Source organism: Sprattus sprattus (assembly GCF_963457725.1).
Source record: "Sprattus sprattus genome assembly, chromosome: 6".
NCBI lineage: Eukaryota > Metazoa > Chordata > Actinopteri > Clupeiformes > Clupeidae > Sprattus > Sprattus sprattus.
The window spans coordinates 22,816,505-22,834,484 of record NC_137925.1 but is presented as its reverse complement, the minus strand read 5'-3'; the positions used below and the strand labels follow the sequence as shown (position 1 = coordinate 22,834,484).

The 17,980-nt window shown below is 47.5% G+C and overlaps 1 protein-coding gene across 1 annotated transcript in view; it reads left to right on the top strand.

Annotated features, from left to right (window-relative positions):
* Positions 1-10,953, top strand: part of tnmd (tenomodulin) — a 39,857-nt gene extending 28,904 nt beyond the window's left edge. Inside the window, exons 4-8 of the mRNA XM_080840900.1 lie at positions 1,094-1,227; positions 3,785-3,845; positions 4,349-4,508; positions 5,519-5,625; positions 10,073-10,953. Of these exons, the coding sequence (XP_080697026.1) occupies positions 1,094-1,227; positions 3,785-3,845; positions 4,349-4,508; positions 5,519-5,625; positions 10,073-10,282 (672 nt within the window). The 3' untranslated portion in view covers positions 10,283-10,953. The remainder of the gene's footprint in view (positions 1-1,093; positions 1,228-3,784; positions 3,846-4,348; positions 4,509-5,518; positions 5,626-10,072) is intronic.
* The last annotated feature ends 7,027 nt before the right edge of the window (positions 10,954-17,980 follow it).

Genomic DNA, 17,980 nt, shown 5'->3' with positions numbered 1-17,980 from the left:
GAGACTGGGGCGAAATCCCGTTGATCAAAATCTCCCATTTATCCAGGCCAGAGCCAAAATGGCGGTGCGCGTGGGCTCCGTGGGATTGCAGTTGGCATATGGTTTGGCCTCATCCCCATTGACATTAGCGTGATGAGGAGGGCGGGTGGGGAAAGAGCAAGCGAAGCAACAGTGACTAATCTGCCAGTCTGTTTTAGTGGGTCATAAAAAACATGCTCGCCTCATTGTTGTGCCAGCTCTCCAATATCCTCTATGACTTTTACAACAGAAGGAAGAGGAAGGCAGAGAGGAAGGGAAGGGAGTGGTGTATACACACGTGTGTGTTTGTCTTTGTGGTGAGGAGAACCATGCCCTACCGACTGCACCCCCCCACCCCTCTCATCTTTTTAATGTCTGTCCCATGTTTACAGATACTAATTGCCTAGCAAGCGCCATATGTCGCTGCCATTTTTCCTCCCTTTTTTGCACATTGTGAGACCTAATTAGATTTCTCTGTTAAGCCACATTCCACAGATGTGGAATCAATCAGAGCAGGCGAGGGGTTGGTGCCACCGGGGTTGAGGGGCTCACGAGGAGAAAGAGAGAGAGAGAGGAAGATTGAGGAGAGGAGAGGAGAGGCCGCTGAGAGTGGGGTGGTCTGTGTTAAGGAGAGAGGGGGGGGGGGGAGTGAGAGAGGGACACATGGCAAAGGATTAGGCAAGCTGTGGGCTGCACTGCACCAAACCGTAGAGAGAGAGGCAGAGATGGCAGGGGCGCTAGTGAGAGAACCACGCTTATGATCCGCCATCAGACGGATGCTGGGAATATTAATTTGAGAGGCCGCACTATGCCCAAAGTTGGCCGGGTCCTGACCTCGCCTCCCCTCCCCTCCACACACACACAGTGGCTCAGGGTGCCAGAGCATGTGGCCTTCATGATAATGCAGAGCTCCGCGTCAAGTACGGGGCAGACCCCAGACAACACCCGTGTGTCAGCGAGGCATGCTGGGGAGTCATCTCTGCACCTTCGCCTTCGTCATCACCGGGAGTCCTGGCTGCTGCCGAGCAGCACCAGGCTGGCGGAACCCCTCGCGTGTCTCCACACCCACTGGCAGGCTGCGGGGGCAGGATCAGGTGACAGTGTGGCGGAAGATAAGGAGACGGGCCTGGAGGAGAGCGCTTCAGATCAGCAGCAGCCCCCGCGCCACAAAGCCCCCCGCTGGAGCCCAGCCACGACACGTCACTCGCTGTCACTCACAACAGAACACAGAGATACAAGGACGAGAGGGAGGGAGCTCGTGCAGACAAACCAACGGCATGCAAGCAGCGACTCTCTCTCCCTCTCTGTCTCCCTCTTTGTTCTTCACCCTCTTTCCCTCTCCCTATCCAACTCTACACCCCCCCCCCCTTTCTTTTCCACCCTCCCTCTCTGTCATCCTTCATCTCGCTGTCTCCCTCCTTCTATTTCCCTCCTCTCGCTCTCTCTCTCTCTCTCTCTCTCTCTCTGTTTCTCCATATGCAAACCCAGAAAAAAGTCAACAATGGTATTATTAGCTTATGCAGCCACCAAGCCACAGGGCATGGGAGAGCATTCCCATACCAAGTGCAGGGCGAAAAACAATGCAGCCAATGGAGGAACTGCAAAGGGCCGATAAGGAAAATAAACTAGCCTCAAGAGTAAAACCAGGTGACAAACATGAATTGTTTGCAGCCAGTGTGTGTGTGTGTGCGTGTGTGCGTGTATCTCTTTGAGCGGGTGTGTGAGTGTGTGTTTGTGTTTTTCTCCTCTTTCTCTCTCTCCCTCACTTTCTCTTGCCATTTTTGATTTATTCCCTCCTGGAAAAAAGAATGATGAAGGCAGTAATCCTCTGGCTTTCCTTCCCATGTCCTGCTCCCAGCGCCGTGCTTCAGATGAAATCTCGACCGCTCCTCCAGCTGCACAGCATGTACCTGGATTAGCCCTCCGCCCCTCGCCCGTGCCGTTAGCATGCACCGCGACAACGTATATCACAACATATAGACAAGAAGGCACAGCACACCATATGGACGAACTGGCCTAAGAGATTTGGCGTCAGATTGACAGTTCGGCATGTGCGTGGTGCCAATAGTACCGCAGAAGGAATCCAATCATTGTTGTGTGATGGCTGCGTAAGAGATTATAATTTCAGGGGTGGAGGAGAGAGAGGCGGCTGTCATCTGAGTCATCATTAGTTTGTCCTGATGTGGCCAGGGTTTGGAGAGGGGGGTGGAGAGGGAGGAAGGAGGGGAGGGGAGGGAGAGAGGGTTGGATGCTCGTCGGGAAGTGTGTCAAAGAGCCAGCCGAGCATGCAGCAGCACCGGGCGAGGGTGTCAGGTTCTAATCAGGCAGAACCGGAGTGGGTTCTTCCTCTCCACAGGTCAGTGGGGTGTCACTTCGCAACAAACAAGATGCGGTGGGGGAAATAAATTCTAATAGACCAAGAACAGCAAGGGTGGGGGGAAAAAACAGGGGGAAGAAGAAGAGCGGAAAAAAGGCGGAGAGAGGGAAAAAAGAGAGGGAGAGAAGCAGGAGGCTGGGAGAGGGTGCATTTATAGGAGGAGGACAGAGAGAAAGAGACAGAGATGTTTAGGGAGAGAGAGAGTGAGAGAGAGAGAGAGAGAAAGAGCACAACCAGTAAATGTTCCAGGCTTTCTCCATAGCCCTAGGACTTGACATCAAGCTTAACTAATGTGCAATTAAGCTACAGACTGAGAGAAAATCACCTTGAAAAAAACATTTGTCAAGTCAACCATTTTTTCTCCCCTGTACTCTGCACTAATTAACATGGGAATGTGAAGTGTATTTGTTTGCCTATGTGATTACATCCACACAAGACAAACAAACACATCAGTTTAAGCGGGGGATGCTTTGCCAACGCCTTTTTCATACATCTCTATTAGAAGTAAAATGATGTGCCATCCCTATCATTAAGCAATAATAGTTTACTTTACAGCTCATGAACTACAGAATCAACAAGCATATTAAGCATATTAATAGCTCCATATCTACAACATGTCTCTGTGTGTGTGTGTGTGTGTGTGTGTGCTTGTGTATGCAATACTTTTCCATTCAGACATGTCGTATTTATCACCATATCGCTCCTCCATAGCATACAGGAGGAGGAGACCGTGGAATAACATGAAAGTCAAATCAGATTTTCAGTCGTCTGCTTGTGGAGTGAAAAAACCCTGGCAGCCACAGACAGCTGGAGGATGGAGGACGAGGGAATGGGGTGTGGGGGTGAGGGGGGCTTGAAAGCAGAGTGGGGCAGAGTGGAGCACTTCTGCGAGGGTCAAGCCGTATTGAAGTTGTGTGCAGCAAGTTTAAGTCCTTCCCAGTTCCACTCTCAGGACTGCAGGGGCAGCTGGATGAAAGCCCGAAGGCCTCCCCTGTGGGGCGGAGGAGCCAAGCACTGCATGCAAAGGAGTTTAGTGAGGGGGGAAAAAAGCTATGTAAGTGACTGTGTGTGTGCGTGTTTGTGTGTGTGTGTGCTTTTATGTGCGTGTGCGTGCTTGCGCGTGTGCACGTGCTCGGTATGTGTGTGCGTGTGTGCGTGTGTCCAACTGAGAACCGGTATCAGAACAGGCTGCCCTTGGAGCACGATAAACTTTATTCCAGCCCTAAATTACTGGCTGAAATGGTTGTGCTTATGCTACCCCCCCACATCATATCACCAAATCCAGCCCAGGCCTATGCAGACGATGTCCAGGTGTCATCTAGGGATGGGGGGGTGATTAAAGCCATGCTCTCCCTCATGCTCTCATGGGCGAATTTCTGCGCTGGTCAGGGCTGGAGGTGAAAAACAGCAAGTGCGCTGCGTTTTACGAGATACGCAGCAGAGGCAACAGGTGATACCAAGCCAAAGTAGACAGACCACCATGAAACCTACTGCTACCTTGGACACTGCTTTAACATTGCAGGCGAATGGGAAGAGCAGATTCAAGAACTGACCACGGAGTACTGTAGAGCTGGAGCTGATCGATACATGCCCCCTCCCAATAACAATGAAACTGCAAGCCGTACAAGAGATTGCTCTCTCCAAAATCCAGCACCTCTTTGCCAACATCGATATTCCCAAAAGCATCTTTACGGAGCTAAATGACAAGACTTTTTTCACGTTTACCCGTAATGCACAATATGGACTGAAATTTTGACTGCAATTTAATACTTCCTCTAAGCCAAATTTGGACTTTGCCATGATATGTACTTACGTGTGCGCGCGCGTGTGTATGTGTGCGTGTGCGTGTGCGTGTGCGTGTGCGTGTGCGTGTGTGTGTGTGTGTGTGTGTGTGTGTGTGTGTGTGAGTGTGTGTGTGTGTGCGTGCGCGTGTGTGTGTGTGTGCTCCATCAGGTTGGCGAGTTGGAGACTATGGAGGTGAAGGTGGAGGACTCGCAGGTGTGGGTCCCATCTGAGGAGCCCATCACTAACCACGCCTTCCTTCTGGAGACCAAGATCTGGGAGGTATGCCGGGAGCTGCCCATCCACTGGATCCACCCCGCCCCACTCCGAGGTACACACACACACACACACGCACGCACGCACACGCACACGCACACGCCTTAGACAGGCTCTGACTTCCTCATCATCTCATTGTCACCAATGTCCAGGTCAATGCCGCAAAAAAAACATCCCCTGACAAAAAAAAAAAAACGACTCCATGACGTTGCATCTCCTTGTATGAGTCACTACTAGCTGTTTGATTTTTTTTTTCCTTACAACTGTTCCCATTCTCCAAACCTCAACTATCTAGTTTCAAAACAGCCACCTCTCTGTCATCCACCTCTCTCAGACATCAGAGACTGCACTTGCAGCCCTCAAACATGTCTCTCCTCCGTAGCGTGAGCATAAGTGAGATTTGATTTCAGACCTTCCTGGGAGCATGAAGTGTTTTGTATTCCACACACCACAAGTAAAACACCACCTCCTCTCTGAACCGAGCCCACCCCAGGGACTGAGCACCAAAGAGACAGCCACCTCCCATCACACCCCTCGGAGCTGCGCCGTCAATGCAGACTCCCTCTTATCCACTCAGCTCAAGTTCACACAGACTAATTAGTTTCTTGACCATGTAAAAGTAGCAATTGACCCATTTTGCCGGGCACCGCGGCAGAAAGCGGAGCATCCGCTGCCCGTCTTGGGAATGATCCGCTGACCCCAGCTGCGCCAGACAGAAATCGACCCCGGGAGCCGACGAAACTGGCACACTAATAACTTCCAGGAAGCAATCATCTAACAAGGCCTTTATGTACATGACAAGGCTTACAGTCCTCCCGCGAGGCTTTCTCAGACAGCGTCTGATGTGTGGATGTTATCTGAGTCAGAGTGTATCTCTCTCTCTTTCTCTTTCTCTGTTGTCCTCTCTCTACCTCTCTCTCTCTCTCTCTTTCTCTGTTGTCCTCTCTCTATCTCTCTCTCTCTTTCGCTCTCCCTCTCTCTCTCTCTCTCTGTTGTCCTCTCTCTCTCTCTCTCTCTCTCCCTCGCTCTCTCTCCCTCCCTTTCTCTCTATCTGTCCTTATACAGATGCCAAATTCCACGACGTGGAGGATGTGGAGGACACGCCCGATGAGGACGCAAGAGGCCAGCGAAAGGTCAGGGACGTCCTGGACCACGTGCAAGTGAACGACTATGTGAGTACCCGAAGCGCGGGGGAAGCCACTACCCGTGGACCAACCGCTGTGATCTAAATACCCCCCCACTCCCCTCCTGCCAGCACCCAACCCGACCCAACCCCCACCCCCTTCATCCAGTTTAAATCAGCCATTAATCAATGTACCATTTCAAGACTTGAAGCGGAATTTGCAAACCATAGGGCATTGAAATTGCTCTATATATCTGTTTAAATGAGGCCAGCTCACTTAAGACTTTTCTAATGTCTCCCCATTAATTGAGAGGGGTGTTTAGTCTTCAAAGGCAGCAACATCTCCCTTAAGCTTTCACTGAAACCTCTCCTGCTTCTCCTTGCCTCTCTTCTGCTTCGTTAAGGTCACTCGTTAATGAACAAATGAATTTATTAACTTTAGCCTTAATTATGAACAGCTAGAATAAATAACCACTGAGCAGTGTTTGAACGTAAATTCTCCTTGACTCTTACCTGTGCTTGTGCACGAGCGCTAATGCCCAGCTCAATGCTAACGGTCAGGGACAGACGCCCACACAAGCTCAACTGACGATTGACTCCCCCAACCCCCACTCCGAACAGAGGGACACGAGGGAGAAGCAGAGAAGAAAGAGGCAGGAAATAAGAACATTTATCTGCAGCGTCCCAGGGACACCTGAGGCCTACACCACCACCGCCTCCTTCTCCTCCTCATCCTCCTCATCCTTCCTCCTCCCCGGTCTCCTCCCCTCCCATTGCCACAGCTTCAATGTTCCGTATAATTAAAGCAAATCCTCAGATGAAACACATCTCTCTTTCCTTCCTTCCTTCTCTCTCTCTCGCTCGCTCTCTGTCTCTCTCTTTTCATATGCCCTATTTCTGTCAGCCCTGTATGACTCCAGTCCATCCCCTTCCAACTCCTTGCCCAATCAAGTTCCGTTTGTGGGCCGAGTGATAACAAAAGCTTTGGTGAGTGTGTTGTGTGTGTGGTGTGTGTGTGAGTGTGATGTGTGTGGATTGTGTGTGAGTGTGATGTGTGTGTGGTGTGCGTGTGGTGTGTGATGTGTGTGAGTGTGTGTGAGTGTGATGTGTGTGTGTGTGTGAGTGTGTGTGTGTGAGTGTGATGTGTGATGTGTGTTTGGTGTGTGTGTGTGTGTGTGTGTGTGTGTGTGTGTGTGATGTGTGTTTGGTGTGTGTGTGTGTGTGTGTGTGTGTGTGTGTGTGTGTGTGTGTGTGTGTGTGTGGTGTGTGGTGTGTGTGTGATGTGTGTGATGTGTGTGTGTGTGTGTTGGAGGGTGTGGGTATTGGTGTGTGTGTGTGCACATGTGTGTGTGGTTGGGGGGGTTGGTTGCTGGGGGTGAAGTGACCCACCAGTAATTGGGAGTCAGTGAGGACAACAGACATTTGCATTTTCATCTGCAGAACCATTTCCTCCCACCGGCGCCTCAGTTTGTTGTTCAAGCCTCCTGCTAAAGGGGGCAAAAGGAAGTCTTACTTTTCTCTTCTCCTGCAGTCTTTCTTCTGTATTCTTGTTTTCTTCTCTTCCTGTCTCACCCGTCGTATAAATAACCATCGGAGATGGTGCGTCAGAGGTGTGAGGTTTACGAGGCCGACCTTTTGCCACGGCTGCCGCGGTGATGTGCCGCAGCACGGCGCTGGTCCCGGAGATCCCTCAGACTTAATAACTATCATCTGACACGCTGAGAAATTGCATCATGATCCTTGACCCACATTCCGAGGATAAGACTCTCAGACTAGCGGGCCGAGCGACCTGTCAGCTCTCAGACTTGCAAATTGATTCCTGATAGGGTATCTGAACGGAGTAGATGGACCGCCGTGTGACCCTCGTGCCTTGCCCTGGGACGTTATTGGCAGCTGAAATAGTGATTAAACACTGTTTGTGCAAGGCCACTTAAGGAGGGGGCCCCTTCAGGAGAGATGGAGGAACGTTCCCTCGTCAAAGATTTTGGTAGACCCTCCACCTCCTTCTCTTCAGCAAACATCCAAAACTAGCATTCATAGAGAGTATGTATCTGCAAACATCCCAAACTAGTATTAATAGAGAGTATGTATCTGCATACATCCCAAACTAGCATTCATAGAGAGTATGTATCTGCGGACATCCCCAACTAGCATTCAAAGAGAGTATCTTGACCAGAGTATGTATCTGCAGACGTCCCAAACTAGCATTCCTAGAGAGTATCTAGACTAGAGCCCTCTGTCAGACAGAGTGGGAAACAGCACCTTTGTATCATTATACACTATGCAGTTGCACAGCTCAGGAGGCTAACTTAGTTATATAATGGATTAGCCATGACTATCTCACTACAACATGGAAATACGTAGTAAAGCACAGTATTAACCTCCAGTTGCGTGTCAGATGGCAAGTGACTGAACAATACACAAGAGGCAAATGGGAGTTGTTACATAATTAGGCTCGACATTAATCAGAAGCTCTGAAGGGACTTGTACTCCGAGTTACTCCACGTTTTGCCGGCTGATACCACACAAAGTTTTTCACCTTACTCGTCCATATTAAATCAGTCCCATGACGCTCCAGGGAGGATGTGTCACATTTTAATGTCCCGTACACGAAGGAATAAAACAAAATAACGTCACTGTAAATTCCAAGCAGATTCGGTGGTGGTAATGACTTTAATTTCTAATTAATGCTGCCTGTTTATGAGCACAGGGGTATATTTCCCATGTTGGTCGTTTCTGATCAGAGCCACACTGCCTCACGGATGGAAATTCAAAGGTACGATGATTAATATGTGCACTCTGTTTGAGAGGGGATGGCTTTGATTAATTCGCCTCAGTGGGACAATACCCCTCAATGTCTGTTTGTTTTGTGCCTTATCACACATCATTTGGCTGAAACATTTTCCACAACTGGAGCAGCGAGGTTGCGAGGTTTTGTGTGTGGACCTGATAATGTGATTTCTTGAAACATTGACAGTCATTGTGTAGTCGGCTACATTATTAATCGTCGCTTGTAAAAGAGATGACCCCCACCAGTTGACAGATATTATAAATCAGTAATTGCCTCTTTGCATTCGCAAGAGCCATAAATCACAATGACTCCTGCACATGTGTCCTCTTGGGTGTGTGTCCCCCCCTTCTTATATATGCAGTCCCCATCATTAAGAGAATGCAATTTCAGACAATTCATCATCTCTCTTTGCACTTTGTTGTAATGGCTGATTTGTATCACCTGCATTACGTGTGTGTGTGTGTGTTTGTGTGTGTGTGTGTGTGTGTGTGTGTGTGTATGTAAGTTGCTGTGCGTTTGCACTGATTTGAAAAGGACACGATGAAGTCATACATCAAATCGAGGAAAGTTACGGTGCCAGCCAGGAGGGACTGAAATTCTCTCTAACCATCCCCCACCCCCCCGCCACCCGCTACCGCCGCCTCCTCATTGTTTTTGACAAATCAACACCTGATTGTTTGTCTTTCCCAGACATATGGGTCAATGACTGTCACAAGCGTTACTACGGTGATTTTTAATCAGACGGAGGCGGCATGTGGTCCCAGAAGAGCCATCTTCTGCGTGCTGGAGTGTTCCACCGCTGCGCCAAAACCAGGGTGGCATTCCCCTCCCACTGTGGGCACGGCTAAGTGCCACCTCTCGGCATGCGATACACACACACACACACACAGGCGCCTGCCGACCATTACAATGGAAAAATCTGCGGCCCATTAATTCCGCCCAATTTACCTTGCATTTGAGTTTCATTTCCCCCTTATATAAATTCCGATCTGGCTGGCGTGAGCAAATAAACGAAATCTTGTTAGCCGATCATTACTCTGCTAATTGCCTCAGGAATGTGCCAGCCACTTTGTGCCAAGGTCACCGAGGTAGGGGATGCTTTCATTTGTGTGCTCAAATTAAGAGGTGGCAGCCATTTCACTGTGTGTGTGTGTGTGTGTGTGTGTGTGTGTGTGTGTGTGTGTGTGTGTGTGTGTGTGTGTGTGTGTGTGTGTGTGTGTGTGTGTGTGTGTGTGTGTGTGTGTGTGTGTGTGTGTGTGTGTGTGTGTGTACACATAAGTGAGAGTCGAGGAGTGAGAGGTCAAAGAAGAAAGGGCTACAGTAATTATCCTGGCTTCCAGCAGTGTCAAACCCACTTTGATTGAAAACTGCCGGGCAAAAGGGCTAAGGGATTCCTGATCGAGGGGTGGGACAGGGCATGCTAGAGTAATGCTAGCACTGACACAATGGAAAGGTCAAGGGTATAATAGCATGCTTTATGCTCCGCTAGCTCAAATCAAGGCCGTCGCTTGTAAATACTATTTTGATCCGTGCCATCACAGAGCACAGCTGGATCTGAACTGTTGTCAATTGCAGCATCAGATCCAAGGCGCTCAAACCTCAAATCAAGCCATCAGTCTCCAGTGAACAAGGAAGACAGGTCGGTCACAGCGGGATTAGCTACTCTTCTGACCGCCCCTCCCTCTGTTCTTTTCTTCTTCCACAGAGAGATATCGGAGTCGAGCTCACCAACGCCCTGGATGAACAAGGCTACTGCTGTCAGCACTGTCGCCGTGGTTACCGACACTGCCAGCGTTACCACGAGCCACTGGGCGGCTACTGGCCTTATCCTTACTACTACCAGGGAGGCCGCGTCATCTGCCAAATCATCATGCCGTGCAACTGGTGGATTGCACGGATGCTCGGCAGAGTCTAGAGGACGTCAGCGGATCTCCACGCTTGACAGACTTGGCTGCCTGATTGAAAGATTGATTGGTGCTACGTAGCTCAGGATATCTGATATACCTTACTTCATAGTTTGCTGGGCTCTAATGGCGTAATGTTTTATGTAAATCATTCTCTATCAGTGGAGTACACAAACAAACACTAATTTGATGTTTCATAAGATTAACTCTAAGCAGAGACTGAAACGTGAGTGCTTGCTCAGCCATTTTGCTTCTGTTCGCTACTTCCACTACATTTATTCGCAAATTGGCTTTCCCATGTTTTGTGCAATGAATCCTGCGTGACTTGCTTTTTCAATCAACTGTTCTTTTTTGGTAAACAATCTCTTGCAGATGTAAACAACTGGGCACCTTTCTTGGGGTTGAAGTTCTCCAAACTTCAAAGTTAGAAGTAGTAATGTTTTCACCAAACTGTTGTTTGCATGGACCTCTTGATCTTGCCTTCTTATTTAATAGATGGTTGTGAGGGGTAACAAACGTATTTCTATTTCTTTTATATTAGAGATATACTGTTCTTAACTACTTAAGGACTTACTGTATTCACATTTGTTAACAATTATATAGGCAAGTACAACATGTAACTGTACTGCGTATAAGCTGATATTGAAATATGTGAATTTGTGAATTAAATGAAAGAAAATGTTTACAAACCACTGTTTGGTCATTTTTTTAAATCAATACAATGTTTCTCAATTAGTCTCTTAAAAACACTATAATTTAGCAAAAGCTAAGCCGAAATTGAGAGTTTGGATAGGGGTCCAATATATCTCCCATCTTTCAAAGTTTTGTTACCTTTCTGTGAAGGTGGTCTGTATACAGCGTGCTGAAGAAGACTAATAAAATCACAAACAGAGAGTAGTTTGCCAGTTTTAATAAAAGACTAATACAATCACAACCACAGAGAATAGTTTGCCAGTTTTGCTATCAAACTTTCTTTCAGCACTGCAAGTGCAGTCTTGGCCGAGTGAGGAGACTGTCAGTGCGATAGATGTGTGACTCAGCAGCATCAGCTCAGACATACTGTAGACACCAGACAGTGTCATTACCTTTCATGCGCCTGGTTTCTATTGACTAGTGCATGTGCGCTGACAGCCAGGTCTCTCGTCGAAACTGGATGTGTGACAGCTACCGTGAAAGAAAAGCGAGATGCACCTTTGCATAAGTGTCGAGCTCTGCGCAAACCAAGGCGTCTGTTTTGAGAATCGATTTAAGCTTTAAGTCACAGTGACCATTTTGGGGGAAGTGATTCACACACCAGAGCAAGATATTGCTTTCATCTCTGTGACAAAAGTTGGCCAAATTCAGCACGTACATAACCCCCACAAACTCCAGCCAAAAATATGGCCAGGTCTAGGCTATTGTGACCGATGGCGTCTGCTTAATCCACTAACTCCTGGGCAGTGGTGCTTGCTAGTAATAGCAGCATTCTCCCTTTGAAAAAAAAACCACAACGGAGGCAAAGAAAAAACTTTGCTCATTTCTAAAGCTTCAGAATATAATGCCGTGGATATGGAGATGGGCCCTCACCTCTCCTGGCGCCTCCTAAAATATCATATCTCCCAAAATGCAAACCAGAGACTAGAACGCTGAGAATTATTCAAGGCTTGTGGTCTAGACTGCCGATCAGTAGGGGGCAGCCCCTCTACCTCATACAGACACACACACACACACACACACACACACACACACACACAGACACACACAGACACACACACACACACACACACACACACACACACACACCAGGATAATGGATCATGTCAAACACACATCAACATTACAACAACGTTTCTGCAGGGGCTTGAAATACCTAACTGACTGGAAAAAGGCCCTCATGGCATGTTATTATGGGTGCATGCTACATTTCTAAATATGAGATCAAATTTAGTCAATTCAGCTCATTTTTTTCCCAGGGCTCACAGTAAAAAAATCTAAGAGTGGTGAGACGAGTGAAACGGTAAAGCAATAAGCTTTTGAAAGCCTTACAGCACTAGACTTCAAACAAACTAATTTAGCTGGCTGAGATGCCTTAAGGCGATGCTGAGAAGTACATGATAACCTACATGTGTGTTTACTTCTCTTCCCCCCACACACACACACACACACACAGAAAAGCTATAACTGACACAGTGGACAGTAAGACGCCAGATACTGAGCTCACGCACATGCAAGCTCCAAGTAACAGGATTGATTTTTGTGTGTATGTGTGTATGCGCACACATATTTGTGTGTGTGTTTTGTGTGTGTGTGTGTACCTAACCTCATGTTGATTCAACCATCTGTAATATACTGCCAATCCTCATCAGTCTCCCATTGGGTGCACAGAATATCAATAATATGTGTTTTTCAGTTGCCAGTCAGGTCTTGACAATCATTTTACTGGGCGTCTGGCTTTCAGGAGCCACCTCAGAGCGATAATAGGCATTACCTGCAGCGCTGGTGTTGTAAGCTTCACTTCACAACTTCACAAACATAAAAAATAGTAATAAATAAATAAAACCATCTGCTTTGTTAACACCAGTAAACAAACTAAAACTTCAGCTGTTTACAAGGACATTTATACCAGCTATCTCAGGAATCTCATAGTGGGGACAAACTTGTTTTCTTCGTGGGACAACAATTATTTGAAATGAAGAGGGGAGATTAAAAAAACGAAATCATCAGAGCCTTTAGTTTCATAGTCTGGCCTTTTGTGGCACCTTCATCACATTTCACAAATAGTTTTTATTAAAACAGCTATTTATTATTTGTCTGCATTGATTGAGGATGCAGGTGGAAGAGAAGAGAAGAGAAGAGAACCGCTGTGAAACTGGTTCCGATGGGCTTGGCTAGAGACAAGACAAGACAAGGTGATTTTTGTCGTGGCCAATGAAGCAGTGAACCCAGAACAGGTGTGTGTGTGTGTGTGTGTGTGTGTGTGTGTGCAGGTGTGCCATGTGAATCATTTTTCTTTTGTTACCACATCAAAGTGAGTTGCAATTTACCGGACTAGTCGTTTGTTTTGGTTTACAGTGCATTACTTGCCCATTACCGCGTTTAGTTATGTGGTTCTGCAAAAGACAGAAAAAAATACGCGACAGGAGGACTAGACACAGCGAGAGTACACCATGTTCAGTCATGGAGAACTCTCTATGGCCTGGCGGGGCTGAGGGGGGGTGAGGAAAGCGTGCTGCTACTGCCATCCTGTGGCTGGGGGTTGGAACTGCATGTTTCTAACAGGCAGACAGCCAGCCATGAGTCTATAGAGCCAGACGAGGATGATGAGGGAACAAATGCCTTCACTTGCATTTCAAGTCTGTGTCAGCATGTCCCTACGTTGATGCAAAACAAATATTATCATTTTCCAATGCTTATCAGTACTCAAATCTACTTGATAGTGATCTGAGTATTTCTCAAAATAATAACAGCTTAGGAAGAATGGTGCAGAATGTGTTCGGCATGTAAACGCTGATGAGTGTTATTTCAATGACGGCTTCAAATTGTCTTATTTTCCCTGACAGTTTAGGACTAAGCCTACGGCCCTCTGCTCTGTTGAAGATGTATGCACCGACTCTCACAGGTCTCTGGCAAACATCTGTGCGATGATTAGGAATCTGTGGTCTTTAGTTGAGGTAGGACTCTCGGTGCTGCGCCTGTGCTCAAGAGAGCTCACGCTGGTACAAGCTGTTGCCTGTTGTGTGAAAAATCTCCCAGCAGCCCCTTAGCCGGAGGCGTGAGCGAGCAGCAGTGGCAGCGGCGGCAGCGTCCGGCGTCGCTCTCCGCTCCCCCCTGGGATGGAGTGAGAGGAAGAGGCAGTCTGCACTCACACTCCTCAGCTGTGCCACGAGCCCCAAGCTGCTCGTCACCTCGCCTCAGAAATAGCAACAAGCCAACTCCACAGGGCCGGAAGAGGTTTCTAGAAACAACAGCCCCCGACACCCCCCTCCCCGCCCCTGGAACCTCGAGGCTCAGCATTTCTCTGGCCTGCTGTTAGACTAACTGCGCCGAGCTGCGCTGGCGACGTACATAGTTTTGACTGATTTGAATTGAAGGGGAACTGCTCTTTGGTCTTTTACCCTTTGCTTTGATGTCAAATAAGTCGACTATTGACTGACCACCTGAAGATCGGCTACGGCTGCGGGTCCTTTGAGGTTTTGCTTGTTTCGGGTTGTTATTGGCAATGTAGAAAGGCAATTACAGCATATAAAAGAGCATGGGGGCCTGCTACGTGTTTTGCTGTGTTTATATTTGATCTTCCTCCTCCTAGCAATTGTTGCCTCAGAGTGGCTGGTATTATATTAGCTTGCCTCCGTTGTTTCTGTTTGTGCTATTTTCTGAGGCCGTGTTTGCTTGTGTTTGTTTGCCTCGCCCGTGGACACGCCGAAAAAGCCTGGTCTCCAGCTGTACTTGAGTAAACTCGGGGGCTGGGAGCGGTGGCTGCGACTGGCTGCCAGATGGCTCTCTTTCTCTCTCTCTCTCTGTCTCCAAACGCGACTCCCACCCCTGGCAACAGACCCCATCCCAACACACACACTCCCACCACCAGAACACCGATCATCAGAGACCAAAACACACAAGGCTCAGGCCAGTCGCAGAGCCACGGCAGCTGGCCTCACCATCCTCGCTGCCACCACCACCACCACAACCCCTACCATCACCAGAAGCAGCAGCAGCATCACACATTGGGGAGGCAGCTGCTAATCAATGGGGAGACGTCGCAGGCAAGAGCTGTCTCTCGTCTCCAGGGCTTCACACTCTCTGCATGACTGGACTTGACAGCAGGGATCACGGGTCTGATAGCATTGAATAAAAACACAGGTGGCCGGGTCCAATCAGCCCTCCACTTATATACTCCCCCACCCCCCACCATCACCCCCATCCACCCTAAGCAGAGTAGCGTGAGCTTCAACATCTGTATGCCTCTGATCCCGTTTGATCTCCGGGAGTTCTTAGAGCCCCAGAACATGAAATTAAGATGCAAAAAAAAAAAAACAACAAACAAACAAAACAAAAAAGATATGCGAAAGACAGAATTATGTAAAAACCCAAGCAGTTGGTCTGACCTCATTCAGAGTGTGGTGATAATGCCTACTATGAGATGAGAAGAGTCGCGCAAGAGAGAGCTGGGGAAAAAAATAAGTGCTTAATGAAGACGGAACAATAGAAGCGCGAGTCCTTTGTGGTTTGCAGATGGCAGAACAGTCAGCTTAGTGCTAATTTTCATGGAATCTGAAAGAATGTGACATCAAAGAGGTCATTTAAGCAAAAATTGAGCTTTATTACATTTTTTTCTTTTGTTTTAGAAAAAAAACACATTTCTACACTACTTTCAGCATATGGAGAGCCTTTGACACCCCCAGAACAACAAAGCAAAACATTAAGAGGGAAGAAGACAGCAGGGCAGCACAATACGGCCGACATACTCTCACCCTCAAAAGAACTTTGTGCTAGGTCAGGGTAGAATAAACAAGGCTGAAGCCCGTGAAACAAACCCAGGGTTTTGACAATGCTTGCAGTAAGGCATCCATTTTGGAGTGGGTATGGGCGGGGAAAGGGCGGGTTAAGGCAAGCTTTACGAGAACTTCAAATCGTGGATTGTCATTGACTGCCCTTCGGTTTCCATGCTGTAACATTTCATAACCACGATTGTCCAGTGCTTGTGCTAATTTCTCAGGGCTGAGATCTTTTCAGAGGATTTTTTTGCGGAGAGTGAAAAGAGGTGTTGGAGCAGACTGCAGACTGCCCACTGCCCCTCTCTATGTGCCTTGGCCTCTGGCTCAATACCGAGGGCCATCCAGACAGCCCTGGCACCCCCTTTACAGACAGCAGAGTCAATCACGGCCACCAATTCAGTACAAATTGAGTTCAGGATCAATATGGGTGCAGTGTGCTTTACCGCCCAGCTCCCTCCCCCCACAGGGGCCCTGGGCTTTTAAAGGCCTCGCCTCAGGAGTCCTGGGCTAAACTCAGTGTAGAAATGTGACAGGGAGTGCAAGGTACCCACTAGCGGGAGGGCAAAACTAAAAAAAAAAAAATTGAATACCAAATGTTGACATGTTCACTGGTTAGCCAGTTTGTGGGTGAAAAGGACTCTAGTATGCCTGCACAGAGGGTAGATGAGAAGCACAATGAAATAGACATTTGCCATATAAAAACACAGATCAAAAGATGTCTCAGTGGCTATTTATGGAGATGACATAAGACATGGGGGCATCTTCGCTCACAAGGCTTTTTTTTTTTCACTTTCCATTTGTTTGTCATAATAATAATAAAAAAGACGTAAAACATTGAAGGAGTGCGAATGACTACATGGAATGCTTCAAAATGAAAAGAAAAGATACAGCTCGAGACGAACAAACATATTTCAATTCCTGGTTCATGTAATTCTACTGGATATACTTTCCCTCGTATTTGGTATTTTTTGCATACGCATGTAAATAATAATAAAAAAAGAGCCTTTTTATACAGAATTTAGAAATTCACAAAATAAATAAATTTGTGGCCTTAAAATTGAATCTCAATCATATATCATATATAGTCATATATATATTTCTATATTTCCATTTCATATTAACAGGACTTCGACTCTGGGGAAGCAATAAAGGGTTTTTGCGTTGAATCACCAGCCTCTGAGTTGTTTCCTAACTCTCGGCCCTCGGTTGAAAGTCTGCAAGTATCTACTATCTGTAATTGGATTGCCTCAGGAGGCAGTGAATGCCCATTTCCATAGAAACACAGTGTGTTAAGGCCACGGGGCACTGAGACTGTGATAACAGCGGAGGAATGTGGGACTGAGAGTCACAGAGCAATGAGTCACAAGCCAGTGAGAGAGGTGGCGTGCGTTATTCCAAACGGAATACCTCCAATTGAAAGGAAGTCAGAGAGGGAACGACAGGTTGAGGGAAAAGGAAAAAACCCTCCCTCGTTCTTTTTTTTTCATTAAGGCACTGTTCAGTTTAGGTCCGTGAGGCATATTTCGGTTTGTTTCATTTATTCTTCTCTTTTATTATGTTTCTCTTTAAAGATCACTCCCCTGATATCCGGCTTCTCTTTCACTGCGGAGGAAGACCTGATGGATGGGCCCCAGAGACTAATGCCAACATGAGTCCCTCTGCACCTTGCCAGAGTGTCCTTGACAGGGATGTCTCTTTGGTTTCGGTATCTCCACCAACAACTCAATAGCATCCCATGCCTTTCTTTGGTTGGTGGTTGGGGAAAAAAAAGAGATGACTCGACGAAGCTTCTCACTGGCACATTTGGTTGGATGGTCCCTGCTTCTGAAATGGCTCTGTTCCTGACGGGGAATGTTCATGGATGGGGGGACGGGTGGCATGCGAGTGGCCCTCCCCTTCCAAATATCGAACAGACATTTACAAAAAAGAAGACTATCCCTTAATGTTCAAATTTAGGCACTGTATCACATTGTTTCTGAGTAAACAAATGTCCTCGGCCTGCAAGGGGCCTACATTTTTCTTTGTCGATTCTTTAAGAGCAATAAATTACAAATTTGCTGCTGCTACTATAGACGGCTGACAAAATAAACTTTGAAAGAAAAAAAAAACACTGCAGTCCTCTTTTGGTTTTCTTTTGATTAGACATTTTTCGGGGGGGGGGGGAATGATTGTGACATGTCCACTCCCCATCCGAGACACCTGCGGATGGAGGGATTGGGAGAGGGGGTGGGGGTGCTT